Raw genomic sequence first — 17007 nt, forward strand, 5'->3', positions numbered from 1 at the left:
CGTTCTGCATGGCCTGTGTTCTTGCTCTCTGTTCAAATATAAACCTAACGAGAAGCGAGGAAGCCTTTGACACAAATCAATTCACTCTCCTTTTTTCAACACATGGTTCTGTTATCAGCCGTGTCCAGAAGCCTACAATCTAGCCAACTGCACGTTAGTGATTTACCATCCTCCACCAGACTAACATTATTTCATAGGCTTTGTTCCCCTTGGTAATAGAACACAGACGACTTGTGTCATCAGAAATCAGATCACATTTTTTTTTGAAGCTCGAGAAATTAAATGGCTTCTTTCTCTCTGTTACTGATGCTGGCGCCATACCCCCTCCTGTCTGTCTACCTGCTGTTACAGTCCGTTGGTATGGCATATAGAGGACACCAGTTACGCTGATTTCACAATGTCATACATCCCTCATGTATAACACTCGGACAAGGACCAGGGCTTTATACACAGTCTGCGGCCATAAGGAGGGATTCCATTGTGCGTTGAGTACCAGAAGGAGTGGGACATTGACTGTAGTTGGATCACTGCAACATCCATAAACCACAAGTGATGCTGACAGCAGGTACGGAACATTGGGCTGGATCCACTATGGTGCAGAGCTGTACATGGAGCAAGTTTAGCCATAACACTACGTGCCTCAGTAAACCGCCAATGGTGTTAAAGGGTTATTTGTGCCCACTGTGAAGAGTGGAGCCCTGTGCCACTGCAGAGCAAATGAGTATGTCTGTGACAGAATGATCTTTAGACTGCGTTGATCTCTCTTCTCGTTGGTGTGTGTGTGTGTGTGTGCATGTGCCTACATTTCTTTGTGTGTGTGTGTGTGCGCAAGCATCCACAAGAATTTGCAGGGGACATGGAAAGAATAGAATATAATTAAGTTTTGTTATCCATTTCTGACAGGCTGGAAGCAACACATGCTCAGCCACAGGAGGCTGCCGCCTAATATGGAAAGTGAATTCCCTTCCTGTGCGTTTCGGTAGAGAGTGTAAAATCTTGTGAATTAGGGAAACCTGTTATTATGATTTTTACACCTTCTACCGAAACGCACAGGAATTCACAATAGTGTTTTCTTCACAACAGACTGAGAACCGACCAAGACAGAGAGTCCCTGAGCCAGTGATACTGTCCCTTCATTTGGAGGGCCAATGCGCTGCCTGTCAGTCAGAATGACACATCAGTGTCTCTCTCTCATGCACGACTGGGCTGGAGATTTCTATTTTCTGTCATCTCCATTTGGGCCCCTACAGATCTGCTCTCATACTGACTCGCTCTGTGCTGATTTTTGCTCCACCGCACCAGTGATTCAGAGAGCTGGAAAGTGTGATGGGACTTGTGATGTGTCTGAATATGATTTTCTCTCCTTTTTGGTTCTTTTTTGATACCTCGGCTCATTCCGGGCCCACGGGTAATGTGCAGAGTAGTCTTATAGCTTATTGTGTGTCAGATTCAATTCTGATGATAGTTTCACATTCAGCGATTTGAGCAGCTCAATGACTTACTTTATCTTCCCTAGATGAAATGCCACAAATTCAGTTTCAGTTTATAGTTAATCAAACCACTAACTTCTTACCTTAATAGAGGCCAGCTCAGTGTGTTCTGGATGCAGATATAAACTATAAACAATGACTAATAAAGCAACATTGCAGTATAGTATAAGGGAATGTCGTTATTACGAAGCGAATCCATGTTCACCGTTCAACAAGTGACCGCTGGGTGTCACTGTTGCATCCGAATCGATGTACAGTTTGGTTGCTGTCCTTGGTCCTGAAATAGACACCGACAGCTGAACTCAGCAAAAAAAGAAACGTCCGTTTTTCAGGACCCTGTCTTTCAAAGATAATTCGTAAAAATGCAAATGACTTCACAGATCTTCATTGTAAAGGGTTTAAACACTTTTCCCCATGCTTGTTCAATGAACCATAGACAATTAATGAACATGCACCTGTGGACGATCGTTAAGACACTAACAGCTTACAGATGGTAGGCAATTAAGGTCACAGTTATGAAAACTTAGTACACGAAAGAGGCCTTTCTTCTAACTCTGAAAAACACCTAAGGAAAGATGCACAGGGTCCCTGCTCTTCTGCGTGAATGTGCCTTAGGCATGCTGCAAGGAGGCATGAGGACTGCAGATGTGGCCAGGGCAATAAATTGCAATGTTCGTACTGTGAGATGCCTAAGACGGCGTTACAGGGAGACGGGACGGACAGCTGATCGCCCTCGCTGTGGCAGACCACGTGTAACAACACCTGCACAGGATTGGTACATCCGAACATCACACCTGCGGGACAGGTACAGGATGGCAACAACAACTGCCCGAGTTACACCGGGACACACTGGCAAAAAGTGCTCATCACTGACGAGCCGCGGTTTTGTCTCACAAGGAAGGATGGTCTGATTCGCATTTAATGTTGGAGGAATGAGCATTACACTGAGGCCTGTACTCTGGAGCGGGATCGATTTGGAGGTGGAGGGTCCGTTATATGGTCTGGGGCTGTGTGTCGCAGCATCATCGGACTGCGCTTGTTGTCATTGCAGGCAATCTCAATGCTATACGTTACAGGGAAGACGTCCTCCTCCCTCATGTGGTATCCTTTCTGCAGGCTCATCCTGACATGACCCTCCAGCATGACAATGCCACCGGCCATACTGCTCATTTTGTGTGTGATTTCCTGCAAGACAGGAATGTCCGTTTTCTGCCATGTGGGGAAACATCTCACAGCAAGAACTGGCAAATCTGGTGCAGTCCATGAGGAGGAGATGCACTGCAGTACTAATGCAGCTGGTGACCACACCAGATACTGACTGTTACTTTTGATTTTGCCCCCCCCCCCCCTTTATTCAGGGACACATTTTTCCATTTATGTTAGTCTCATGTCTGTGGAACTTGTTCAGTTTATGTCTCAGTTGTTGAATTTTATGTTCATACAAATATTTACACATGTTAACTTTGCTGAAAATAAACGCAGTGGAGAGTGAGAGGACGTTTCTTTTTTTGTTTAGTTTATAACAAAGATACATTGGAATATGAGTAGCTTACAAAAATAGTTGTTTTAAATAGCTACCGGATATATAATTTTTACAATATGCAATATTATAAATTGACTAATGATAATGCAAGGCATGGTAACTAAATTGTCTATTTTTCCACAAGGATTATCTATTTCAGCATAACTTTAATTAATATAAATGTCACTGGTTGCAAAATGTGGCTTGAACAAAAACCGTAGATGGCGCTATAACGAAATGCGTGCGCAAGGTAGCAGCCTAACTAACAAACGCACTGCAATTTCTCATCCCTCCCGCGCCAGACACCCAAAAACACTCATGGCAAAAGGAGATTGAGTAGAGCCCCCAAAGCATACGAGAGGACAAAGCTCTAACGCGCATTAGTTCGTTGCTTTCTTCAGAGAAGAAAGGCACCCAATAGACTTCGTTCTCCGAGAGTCCACAGTACATATTGGGGACAGGGATTTTTGAGACCAAGTTGCATTGGAAATCAACTGATTCGGTCAATATTTTCTTCCACATCTGCTTTGAGGAATGCTACTCTAATACGCGACAAACGGGACAATACTGTCTCGTTCCAGTTATCTGGACAACCTGCAACGATTAAATGGAGATCATTTATCTAATTTGCAAAGTGACATAATGAAATCTAAATATTAGGATAAGAACAGATTTCGCTCAAATTTCAAAAAGTCACAACTCTGGTTCAAGCGAATGTTCGTGGATTCAATTAAACGAAAACTCATGGATACAGTCTTACATTTGACTATTTTCTCGGAGTATTATCAGTGGTCTGTCGCACGTTGAAGCCCCAAGACGCAAGCGGCATGCAGCAGTTTCAGCACCCAGTCGAGTCCCAGGTTGCGAGGTTAACGATGTCGGGGGTCGCTTGTTTGGTTGAGTGTTTTGGGAAATGATGACAGGCAACATCGACGGTAAAATAATGATTAGAAGATGGCTTGTGACGTTCAAACCGTTCAGGTAAGAGACAAAGAACGTGTGGCTTAATATTTCCACTCTAGGCTTTGGTATTCATTTATAAACACCCGGCACGTGTGTTACAAATGAATAGAATGGAATAGCACATTTATTTTTAAAAGCACAGCCTATAATTGTTATTTAATGTACAGGTTATTTGTCATTTGACCTAATCAATGACGATAATTAATGTATTGAATGGCCAGCATGTCTATAGGCTACACCTAATCCCTGACCATCATTATATTGCAATAAACGGATAAACTGGCAGCAGTACGTGTGCCTGCATGGGTGTTTTCATCCACCATCCTGCATACGCGTGAGTGTGTTTGGTAATCTGTGACGGAGTCTCCCGACAACACCAGATGTTCTCTTCCGCTCCTCTAACAGAGAAACGAGATTAAGTTAGAGATTACATTCCCGTGTTCACAACTGGATCCGTATGTCAACAGTAAATAAGTAACGCGCATTATCAACCCAGCGAGCTAACAAGCGGTGATGAGCTGCTTATCCCCCAAGCTTCATTAGCATGGCACCCTATTCGCTATATAGTGGATTACTTTTGACCAGGGCCTACACACAATACCCCATAATGTCAAAGTTGAGTAATGTTTTTCGATACACCTAGTCACCACAAAGATACAAGCGTCTTTCATAACTCAGTTGCCGTAGAAAGGAAATAAACCGTTCAAGGATTTCACTATGAGGCCAATGGTGACTTTAAAACAGTTACAGAGTTGAATGGCTGTGACAGGAAAAACATTTGGATGTATCAACATCATTGTTGCTACTCCACAATTACTAACCTAATTAACAGAGTGAAAAGAATGCATCCTGTTTACAACACGGCACTGAAGTAACACTGCAAACATTTGGCAAAGCAATTCACTTTATTTCCTGAAAACTAAGTGTTGTGTTTGGGGCAAATCCAATACAACACATTAATGAGTACCACTCTCCATATTTCCAAGCATAGTGGTGGCTGTATAATGTTATGGGTATGCTTGTAGTGGTTAAGGACTGGGGAGTTTCTCAGGATAAAAAAGAAACGGAGCTAAGCACAGGTAAAACCCTAGAGGAAAACCTAGTTCAGTCTGCTTTCCACCAGGCACTGGGAGATGAATTCACCTTTCAGCAGGACAATAACCTAAAACACAAGGCTAAATCTATACAGAACTGGTTAAAAAGAAGACCGTGAATGTTACAGTTTAGACTTACATCTACTTGAAAATATATGGCAAAACCTGAAAACTGTTATCTAGAAATGATCAACAAAACAATTTAACAGAGCTTGAAGAATTATAAAAAGAATAATGGGCAAACGTTGCACAACCCAGGTGTGGAAGCTCTTAGAGACTCACCCAGAAACACTCCCAGCTGTCATCGCTGATAATGGTGCTTCTACAAGGTATTGACAGAGGGATGTGAATACTTTTATGTAAATCAGCCATTTCTGAATTTAATTAGTAAAAATGATCTTTTCACTTTGTCATTATGGACTATTGTGTGTAGATGAGTGAAAAGTATATTTAATCCATGTTCAATTCAGGCTGTAACACAACAAAATGTGGAACAAGTCAAGGGGTGTGAATACTTTCTGAAAGCCCTGTAGATATGAATGGGGATTTTATACACGTTAACCATTGGAAGAACAAGTCAATCTGTCACGGTCCCTGTAGTGCATCCAGATGATTTTCTCCCATTGTCTCAGACTGTCCCCCAAGGGGTTAACATTGATATAAATTCTACATTCTGTAAAAAAAAATATATATATTTTTATAAGCCCCTATAATTTTCTCTGGTTCAAAGGCATTGACCTCAATTCAGAGGGGGCAGATTTGAGGTTCAATCAGGCTGCATTTGGATAAGGCAGCCCAATTCTGTTGTTTTTTTCCACTAAATTGGTCTTTTGACCAATCAGATCAGCTCTGAAAAAGACCTGATGTGAAAAGATTTGATGTTAGGGACAGATCGAGATTTACTGAGGGGGAGGGGCTGTTCCAACTCAAGGTGTCACAAAAAAATGTGCCCCCCTCACCAAATGCTCCTCACATGACCCTCCCCTTGTACTGTAAGTAAAATGAACCCCCCCCCCCCCCCCCCCATTTTGAGAATGAACTCAAAATGTATGTTTATGACCACAAATAACAATAACTATAGTGACCCCGTGTTCATCAACGTGGATATCGACTTTGCCAATTCAGCATGCTTTTGTGGCACAGTCAATGCCACGCAGGGCTACTGGCCAGAAGGTTGAGGGTTTGCCGACCACCACAGACAAGCTCACTCTCCCTGCCTGTCTCATTAGACTACAGTCAGAGCCGGCTGCAGACAGTGATCAGCTAGAGGGCAATCATATGTTCAACATTTATAATTATATAAAATATATGCAACTCATTTTCCACCAACAGGTTTTTGTGCCAATGCACCACACAACCAATAAACAAAGCGTATCCTGACTTCGGCACTTCAATATCACTTCAACACCACACTAAATAAACTATGTCAATATCAACAAACACAAAATACATCCCTCCCTACCTTGTAGGCTTACCCAGTATTGAAGGCTTGGCAATCTCCAAATGTCATTCAACTTATTATTGTTTTGTAGCAGATTTCTCTTTCCATTCAACAATTTGGCCATTGCACAGTTTGGATTGATTTATTTTATTTGTCATTAAAAAAAGTAATACACAAATATTTTGGGATCGCAAGGTAAAGACTTATTTCCATTGTGCTCCCTATTTTTTTTAAAACATAAATACATAGACAATTACACAGATACAGACACATTACATAGATAGAGACAAAATAATGCTCAACCTCCAGATGAGTATGAGGGGGAGTTTAATTAAGTACAATTCTTGCAAGCTTGTTTGGCTGGTAGCTTATTCTTTAGATGTTTGGGGCTGCTGGTGGATCAGGCATAATCAAAGTGACACTGGACTAGCGCACTTGACAGAGTCTTTAGGGTGTCTATAGCTAGGTGTCCATCCAATTGGCATCAGATTTTTATGTGAATATTCTCAAATCTTGGCCCCGGAAAACATGACGGAAGATTTGAATTTACCAGACATTAGAGACCTTTTATGGACATCCATATGCATTCAGATCCAACCTGGCGCAGCCAGCAGCATCAATAAATGAGGGATGTTGGCCAAATGAGACACATTTGGGGGCCTTAAGGAGTGGCCCCTTTTAATTACGCCTAAAACGACATACCCAAATGTAACTGCCTGTAGCTCAGAACCTGAAGCAAGGATATGCATATTATTGATACCGTTTGAAAGGAAACACTTTGAAGTTTGTGGAAATGTTAAATTGATGTAGGAGAATATAACACATTAGATCTGGGAAAAGATAATACATAGAAAAAAACATGCGTTTTTTTGTTTGTTGTACCATCCTCTTTGAAATGCAAGAGAAAAGGCCATACTGAATTATTCTAGCTCAGGCGCAATTTAGACTTTGGGCACTAGATGGCAGAAGTGCATGTGCGAAGTTTTAGACTGATCCAATGTACTGTTGCATATCTATTCAAAATGTTGTATCAAGACTGCCCAAATGTGCCTAATTAGTTTGTTCATGCATTTTCAAGTTCATAATTGTGCACTCTTCTCAAACAAACTGATATGGTATTATTTCACTGTAACAACAACTATACACTGGACCATGCAGTTAGATGAACAAGAATTGAAGCTTTCTGCCCATATCAGATATGTTTATGTCCTGGGATTTTTTTTGTTTCTTACAACCTCATGCTAATCACATTAGCCTACGTTAGCTCAATCTTCCCGAGGATGGGACACCGATCCTGTAGAGATAACAAATGACAAAAACACCTTTCCTTGTGTTTTGATATGCAAAAACTTTTAGGGTAATTTGAAATATGAAAACTTTAGGGTCATTTTTCAATTTTTCGATCCGAATATTTTGTATAGAGATAGGCATTATGTTGTTTGATTATAGGATTAACTCTGGTAGTCTTCCTCACATAGGCTTCCTCACCTCAAGTTCAACTGTCGAGTCAGTTGGAGCGCCGGGCGCCATGCCTTCATATCGTAGGCCTGAAGGAGCTAAAGCTTAATAATAGCCACACCATACCTTCACACGGTTTGATCTCTAAACTTTACTAGTGTAATATCAAAAGTAAGTAAAGCCATTGTTTCTAGGGAAAATCCGAGCAGAAGAGCGAATGTAAAACAGGGAAAGGTCAACTACCCTCAAAAGACCAATTAGTGGAAAAAAATATCAGAATTGGTCTGCCTGTGTGAACTAGCCTACATTCAAAACAAGTCATTAGAAAATCATTATACAGAGGGCAATCCTAATTGTCCCATTAACTTCAGTATCAATGAGCGTAAAAGCGGAAGACTGCAGAAAAAAACAGCCTACCGAATTATTAGAAAACATTCCGCTGAGCACCGAACAACCCAGCCGCCTGCAGGTTCACTTCAATCAACATGGGTAGCGAGATCTGATAAGCGCCGGTACGTGGGACAAGCCAATTAGGAGATAGCGGATCTGTGGGTCTGATCCAATTACCCGACCCAAGCATTTACTTTAAGCGTTTTAATTAGAGAGTCAGGCAGGCCCTGTGTCTAATCCTCATTTATTATCACCCCTCTATCACTTCCAGGTCCTCTATCACCCTCATGGAGGGGCTTTGAAATAGGGATAGACGATAAGGGAGGAAAGGTGGAAACGATCGCCCTGAGACTGGACCCGGGGCGCGGAGCTTTGGCGCGCATGCACTCCCAAAGCACGCATAATTGAAAAGAACACCGCATCTCTGTGCAGAAAGCATTAGGGACACGTACGCACGCGCATGCAAACCATACGTAAATGCATATACACACACACACACATACACGCGCACACACGTGCACACACATACACGAAGACACACGTTACACGCACAAACACACACACACACACACTCCGTATGACCTTGTTCAGGATTATAGAGCCCGAAGAAGCCCAAAGGTCACAGGGAGAAGTTTGGGAAATGAGGGATTAGAAAGAGAAATTGACTTCAGCCCTTTTGCTTTTTCCTGTTTAATCAGCTCCTGTTCCCTCGGAGTTGGACAGGGTCCACATAGTCTCACATGGCTGTCCTTGTCCCCTTGTTTCCCTTAGTTTACTCACTGAGCTGAACAAAATGAATTTGGTATCAGATCAAGCACATGGTTTCCGGGTGTCTGCTGCCGTTCCATTTGCTCCGCTCCTGCCATTATTATGAGCCGTTCGCCCCTCAGCAGCCTCCACTGTTAACTACTGTACCTACCGGTGGTCAGTGGCCCAAAGGAAAGGGAACGGAAAAGGAATCCATTCAACAGTACTAGGATGCACCCCTCAAGCCTCTGACTTTATCAACTAGCTTTGTGAGCAGATGGTCATAGCCCAGGTAAATAATCCCAATCCCAGTTAGGACTACTGGACGATAATCCAAGATACACCCTGCTGTAATCAAACCCCCCCCCCCCCCCCGCCAGATACAAATATGTTATAGGATTCAAATCCGTTACAGGATTCGGCTCTGTGCTCCCCCAGACAGAGATTGAATCATCCAGACGTACTGCACAGTATGCTGGAGCAGATGGACGTAATATTTCAAAAATGTTCCAGTTTCCTGGGGGAAAAAAACATAGCTACGTCTGTAATGAATGTCTCCATGCTGTTACTTCTAGATAGGCTGATATTTTTATGGTTTCCCTACCTCAGGTTCCTTTCCTGTCATTATGCTCTCTTGTCTAAATCAGGGGTTTCTAAACCTTTTCCGCTCAGCCCCCCCCCCGTCTATTTCTATATGCACCTGCACTTTACATGACACAAACTGTTCATAACCCTCTTGTTGGAGAGAATATTTTGCAGGTTTTAAAGCTGAGAAAATATAGCTACTTTTTCTACAATTCTATATATCTTGTCATGTCTAATGTGTAGTCATGTGATATTTGACTGACTCGAACATTACAAAAAAATCTATGGGCTAAAAAACCCAGCTTAAAGAAAACGTTAGCTGCCGTGGGCTAGTTGATCTGGACAATTCTGACAAGTTATAAATAGCTCTCTCAGGTATGCGATGACGGACACGACAAGAGGAAAACGGATGACGCAATAGCCAATTTCAAAATTGCACCTTCTGCAAAATTCAACAATTCCAACTTTCAAGAGTAAGTTGAAAGCCGGACTGAGTCGTCCCCCCCCGCCCACCACTCTCGCCCCACAGTTTAGGGACCCTCTGGTCAAAATGACTGAAGAAGATCTCAGAAGCCAGGCCATCACATACACTATCCTATCTCTGTAGATACATCTCAGACTATCACACAACTCACTTGTTTTCAAAAGGGATATCTTTTCTCGGTGTTGTCCCCCAAAGGGCTGAGCATTCCGATGACTAACTCTAAAATCAATCCATACAAATGCGTGTTTGTAAAACGTGTTTTATGTCATGTTACAGAGGTTATCGTCTGCAACTCAAATCATGTTGGTGAACGTGCTGTCAACTCACCTCCTACAGTAAAATGAATGAAGCATCCGCTACTGCCACTAGTAATGACTACAGACCCATTTTATTGTCTCTGTGTTGGGATATAGAGTCTCCTTGGTTGCCTGCCGAACCACCGTGCTCTGTCCTTATGAGACCTCTATGAGCACCGTCCCTATCGCTAACGTCAGTCACTGTTCTATCTATAACCGGCTGTTCCCTATCACTCTTGGCAGCATAGTTCAATAACTTGCACTTATCCCAGTATGTTAAATCTGAACTCGTATGACAATGCTGTTTACTGTTCACGGAGTGTCAAAACACAGAATCCAGCATGCCAGCGAATTCCACTCGCTCGGCTTCAGAGTCAAGCTGCAGTTTGAATTATTCAGTCATTTGTATCTGTGGTGGGTCCTAGCTTTCCACTGCTGGCACAGTAACAAAGGCATATGTGGTTAGCATTGCATAAGTTGCTACTGTACATAGTGTACCGGTCCAATGCACTTGCTCTGAGAATACGTAGGTATAGAAGCACACTGTATCTGGCTGTGTAAACATGCACATTTTAAAAGTAGTGCTGGGTAGAGACGGTTGTTTATCTACTGTAGCGTACCCTACATACAAGGATGTCAAGGTAGAATGAAGCGTGGGTAAAGTATACTCCTCCTCCTCTCCTCTCCTCTCCTCTCCTCTCCTCTCCTCTCCTCTCCTCTCCTCTCCTCTCCTCTCCTCTCCTCTCCTCTCCTCTCCTCTCCTCTCCTCTCCTCTCCTCTCCTCTCCTCTCCTCTCCTCTCCTCTCCTCTCCTCTCCTCTCCTCTCCTCTCCTCTCATCTCCTCACTGTCAGAGACCGTTATAGAATTAGCCAGCAGCAGTCGTTTAGCCCCGTGGGGAATGAAGGAGGAAGCCTCCTCTTTATCTCTGGTGTGCGTGACACAATACATCAATTATAGGCATTTTGGAAGGAGCTGCTTGTCCCTAATTGGGGAACCTGAGGATGCCTGGATGGGGTGCGAGTTAGCAGGGGGATGGAGACGGGAGCTAAAATGGCCCCTGACATTTTGACTTTAATTTCCTCGGCTGGGCCGGTCTAATTGCCTGTGTTTCCTAATGCATGTTCTTGACTGTGCTGCTGTACTTGATCTGTTTTCTGACGGTTCCTTTCTCCTCTTCCTCCCTTCGTCCTATCTCTTCATACTTCTCTCCTCTCGTCAACAAATCTTTCACTTCCCTCCCTCCCGCACTCTTTCATCAATTCTCCCCCACTGCCACTCCTTCTCCTTCCTCTTCTCGTCCATGCCTTCTCTCTCTCCTCTCCCCCTCTCTTCTCTTCCCTCCCATCCCTCCATCCAGGATATTCGTGGTGGGGATCGGCTTCTTCAGCCTGTGTTTTCTAATGACCTCCCTGGGGGGCCAGTTCTCAGCCAAGAGGCTTGGGGACTCCCCCTTCACCATCCGGACAGAAGGTAGAGAAAATACACTATTTGTGTGTGTGAGTGCCTGTGGGTCGCTGGCCCTATCTAAGTAGAGCTGTGGGGGTTTGTCTATTGGGGGTTGTCTAGTCAGAGGGAGCTATGGGTGTGGTGTTACAGTAGGTCACACAGATACACCATTACCCTGTGGCACTGCACAGAAAAGAGACATATCCCCGTATGAGTGCAGTGCAGTATACTGCATCGCTTCTAAGGGAGCATTGGTCTGCATGCACACTGCAGCAGCATCGAAGGCAGACTCGCTCTGTCTGGTTTGACTCCATCAACACTTGCTGTATGTACAGTAACCCTGGCGACTCATCGGGGGTCTGGTAAGAGTCTTCTGAAGGCTGTTGTGAGGGGCTGAGTCTCTGATGGCTGCTTACTGCCGCTTAATATCTCACCACAGAAATCTCATTATTACATTGGCCGACTGCAGGCGTCACATGACCTCGACTGAGGCCGCAGGCCAATGACGGGACGGGAAAGAGCTGTGTCTAATCCCCCCCTGTCTCCTACTCTACGAGGTGTGAACTGTGAAGTCAGAGATGGGTCCTCTCTGGCGAGCAGCTGTCCCTGCCACTGCCTGAGTAAAAAAAATAAGAGGCGATTTAGATCCTTTAGCCGAGGATGAACAACTCATAAGGGAGGATAATCTGATGTAAAGCCCTTCTAACTCTGAGAGAGCATGTTGTAGGGTTGAGGTGTGTTGTGTGTGTGTGTGTGTGAGCGCACTTGATTAATTAACCACTCATGCACTGTTGCCTGGGGAGACATCTGGACTGAGCTCATTAAGAGCTGCCGAGGGTCCAACCTAGAAGTTTACCACAGGAGTGTGTGTGTGTGTGTGCGTGCGTGTGAAAACCCTGTCTCTGTGTGTGTGTGTGTCAGATGAATTGGCAGAAAATGAATGGGGCGACAGCAGCAATGTGGGACAAGATTGAGAAGAGAGAGATGGAGAACTGGTTCCATCTGCTCTCTCTAAGTCTGCCCTGGAAACAAGGGGCCCTTTCATTCTGCCGGCGAGCACCACCTGCAGAACCACGGGTCTAGCTAAGACACACACACACACATGCGCTCACACACACGTTGTGTCAGTGGTCTCTGTAATGTTATTTTTGTCGAAGGACCTCAACAGTTTATTTTGACTGAGTACACTTCCATCCTCAGCTCTGGTGTCGAGAGAATAACGCCTAGTGCCTGCTCTTCCTGAGGGGACTCAAGGTGACAGCATAATGCTCGTCCAAAATATCGGAGCTTCCACATCATTCTACAAAAACACCATTACAGAGTGTGACTAGCATTAGTCTGTCACCTTGAATCCCCTCAGGAAGAGCGGTAACAAGGCGCTATTCTCTCGACACCAGAGCTGAGGATGGAAGTGTACTCAGTCCAAAATAAGCTACACAATAAGTACATAGAGAAACCTCGGGTATATCCTCATAGATGTTGATCGTCCATTGTTGTACACAGACATTTATCCACTCAAACGACAGGTGGATTACTTGTGTTTAGGAGAGCTTTGTTACCAGAGCTAGCGGCAATGATGTCAGATGTTCTCCATGTGGGGGTGTTAGTAGAAGTCCTATTCCCTTGTTACAGCGACCGGGTCTCCTCTTCTCCTCTCGCTTCCATGGATTGTCAGCCTTCACTGTGGGCCTTGCCTCACTGGGCTCTGCTGGAATCCGCTCTCTCTCCAGCCCTACGTGTCACAGACACACGGAGTCAACCAGCCCTGCGTGTTACAGACACACGGAGTCAACCAGCCCTGCGTGTTACAGACACACTGAGTCAACCAACCCTGTGTGTTACAGACACACTGAGTCAACCAGCCCTGCGTGTTACAGACACACTGAGTCAACCAGCCCTGCGTGTTACAGACACACTAAGTCAACCAGCCCTGCGTGTCACAGACACACTAAGTCAACCAGCCCTGCGTGTTACAGACACACTGAGTCAACCAGCCCTGCGTGTTACAGACACACTGAGTCAACCAGCCCTGCGTGTTACAGACACACTGAGTCAACCAGCCCTGCGTGTTACAGACACACTGAGTCAACCAGCCCTGCGTGTTACAGACACACTGAGTCAACCAGCCCTGCGTGTTACAGACACACTGAGTCAACCAGCCCTGCGTGTTACAGACACACTAAGTCAACCAGCCCTGCGTGTCACAGACACACTAAGTCAACCAGCCCTGCATGTTACAGACACACTGAGTCAACCAGCCCTGCATGTTACAGACACACTGAGTCAACCAGCCCTGCGTGTTACAGACACACTGAGTCAACCAGCCCTGCGTGTTACAGACACACTGAGTCAACCAGCCCTGCGTGTTACAGACACACTGAGTCAACCAGCCCTGCGTGTTACAGACACACTGAGTCAACCAGCCCTGCATGTTACAGACACACTGAGTCAACCAGCCCTGCGTGTTACAGACACACTGAGTCAACCAGCCCTGCGTGTTACAGACACACTGAGTCAACCAGCCCTGCGTGTTACAGACACATTGAGTCAACCAGCCCTACGTGTTAGACACACTGAGTCAACCAGCCCTGCGTGTTACAGACACACTGAGTCAACCAGCCCTGCGTGTTACAGACACAGTGAGTCAACCAGCCCTGCGTGTTACAGACACATTGAGTCAACCAGCCCTGCGTGTTACAGACACACTGAGTCAACCAGCCCTGCGTGTTACAGACACACTGAGTCAACCAGCCCTGCGTGTTACAGACACACTGAGTCAACCAGCCCTGCGTGTTACAGACACACTGAGTCAACCAGCCCTGCGTGTTACAGACACAGTGAGTCAACCAGCCCTACGTGTTAGACACACTGAGTCAACCAGCCCTGCGTGTCACAGACACAATGAGTCAACCAGCCCTGCGTGTTACAGACACAATGAGTCAACCAGCCCTGCGTGTTACAGACACAATGAGTCAACCAGCCCTGCGTGTTACAGACACACTGAGTCAACCAGCCCTGCGTGTTAGACACACTGAGTCAACCAGCCCTGCGTTTTACAGACACATTGAGTCAACCAGCCCTGCGTGTTACAGACAGAGAAAATAATCAAGTGAATGAGGAAACGAGAGAACGGATGAGGGATAGAGAACGGATGAGGGATAGAGAACGGATGAGGGATAGAGAACGGATGAGGGATAGAGAACGGATGAGGGATAGAGAACGGATGAGGGATAGAGAACGGATGAGGGATAGAGAACGGATGAGGGATAGAGCGTGGAGGAATTACTGTAGACTGTTAGAGGGATAAATTGAGAGGAAGTAGAAGGTATAATTAAGAGATCTGTATTTAAAATAAGTTTCTACAAGAACCAGAAAAGAGAGGATGGAGACTGCACAAAGGAAAGGGAGTAATTAGATGCAAATGGCAGAGAGAAAGGAGGAGGAAGAAAGGAATTGAACATGAATTTAAGTAAGATACTGTTTGGCGACGACTGGATCAAAGGCAGTTCCCTATCGAGCCCATTTCTGCCCTGCAGTTTACAGTGATAACAAGGCGACAGTCTCTTATGCCCCAAACCGCCATGTTTCACTTTTCAATGCTATATTTGTCTAAGAGCTAGCTCACTCAGTGTGTATTGTCTCCCTGGTGGGACAAAGAGCTACAACCCTCTAAGAGCTAGCTCACTCAGTGTGTATTGTCTCCCTGGTGGGACAAAGCGCTACAACCCTCTAAGAGCTAGCTCACTCAGTGTGTATTGTCTCCCTGGTGGGACAAAGAGCTACAACCCTCTAAGAGCTAGCTCACTCAGTGTGTATTGTCTCCCTGGTGGGACAAAGAGCTACAACCCTCTAAGAGCTAGCTCACTCAGTGTGTATTGTCTCCCTGGTGGGACAAAGAGCTACAACCCTCTAAGAGCTAGCTCACTCAGTGTGTATTGTCTCCCTGGTGGGACAAAGAGCTACAACCCTCTAAGAGCTAGCTCACTCAGTGTGTATTGTCTCCCTGGTGGGACAAAGAGCTACAACCCTCTAAGAGCTAGCTCACTCAGTGTGTATTGTCTCCCTGGTGGGACAAAGAGCTACAACCCTCCTCTCCGACTTCCCATTTGCACCCCAAATTGCACCCTCATTCCCTAATTAGTGCACTAATTTTGTCCAGGGCATATGCGACTCTGGTCAAAAGTAGTGGACTACACAGGGAATAGGGTGCCGTCTGGGAGGCAGACGCTGTCTCGACAGATTCATGTAATAGCTCCCTGTGTGGCTAAGGAGATGGAGCGGGTCCCAGTACCAGCCATAACAAGAGCCGTTTAACTAAAGAGTCGGCTGAGAACGGCACACTGTGGAATCTCTTTGCTCAGTAGCATTGTTATGACAGGGCTCAGAGCAATTGACTTGTCACGTGGGACGAGGGGATGAGACATATTGTGTAGCTGACCAACAGATGGGGAAGTCGTTGTCAGTGGAGGAGTGTAAAAGGGGGCTGCTTGAACATCTGAAGACTGTGAGGAAGGATGCTGTAGACCGTTGGCAGTAACCATTGTCACCGGTCGTCCACATTGCTGCACAAAGAGAGACCGTCGGAAGGCCACGAAAGCGCTGCTCTGCCATTTGAGAACACAGTCGTGATAAGGACATGTATGGAAGCGCCAGCCTACTATCAGGAGCTATGGTCCTCGTTAGTACACATTTGAAAGCCATCCTCTTCTCTTGACAAGGTCTGCCCCACCGATTACCCTCGCCCTCCGTGCTCTCTACATGTTGTTTATCAGTGCGATCGGCTTACCCCCCCCCCCCCCCCCGTGTGTCGAGCAAACCTGGCGTGAAGATCTCGTGCCATAGCCTCCACAGGAAGTACAATGACGAGGGGAGAGCAGCGTTGCTTTAGGCCAGTTTAGCTTGCATGGAGTGTACGGTACGTGGAGGTGAATTGTAAGAAAGTAGATTGGATCGAGACTCTGGAGGGATTTGTAATGTTATGTTTGTTATGTGCAAATCCACAGGCTACATAGTCATGTGTCTGATCATGGGGATAGCTTCAATGTCTTCTGGACTCTGCAGATGTCTGCATCCTGTGAGCTGTTTTTTAT

General features: G+C 45.3%; 1 protein-coding gene across 2 annotated transcripts in view; it reads left to right on the forward strand.

Annotated features, from left to right (window-relative positions):
* The first annotated feature begins 3315 nt into the window (after positions 1-3315).
* Positions 3316-17007, forward strand: part of LOC109865918 (alpha-1,6-mannosylglycoprotein 6-beta-N-acetylglucosaminyltransferase B) — a 164021-nt gene continuing 150329 nt past the window's right edge. For both annotated transcript variants that reach the window (XM_031799884.1, XM_031799883.1), the window contains exons 1-2: positions 3316-3993; positions 11829-11941. In XM_031799884.1, coding sequence (XP_031655744.1) covers positions 3926-3993; positions 11829-11941 — 181 coding nt within the window. In that variant the 5' untranslated portion in view covers positions 3316-3925. The remainder of the gene's footprint in view (positions 3994-11828; positions 11942-17007) is intronic.

This window comes from Oncorhynchus kisutch, linkage group LG20 (assembly GCF_002021735.2).
Source record: "Oncorhynchus kisutch isolate 150728-3 linkage group LG20, Okis_V2, whole genome shotgun sequence".
NCBI classification, from domain to species: Eukaryota; Metazoa; Chordata; class Actinopteri; order Salmoniformes; family Salmonidae; genus Oncorhynchus; species Oncorhynchus kisutch.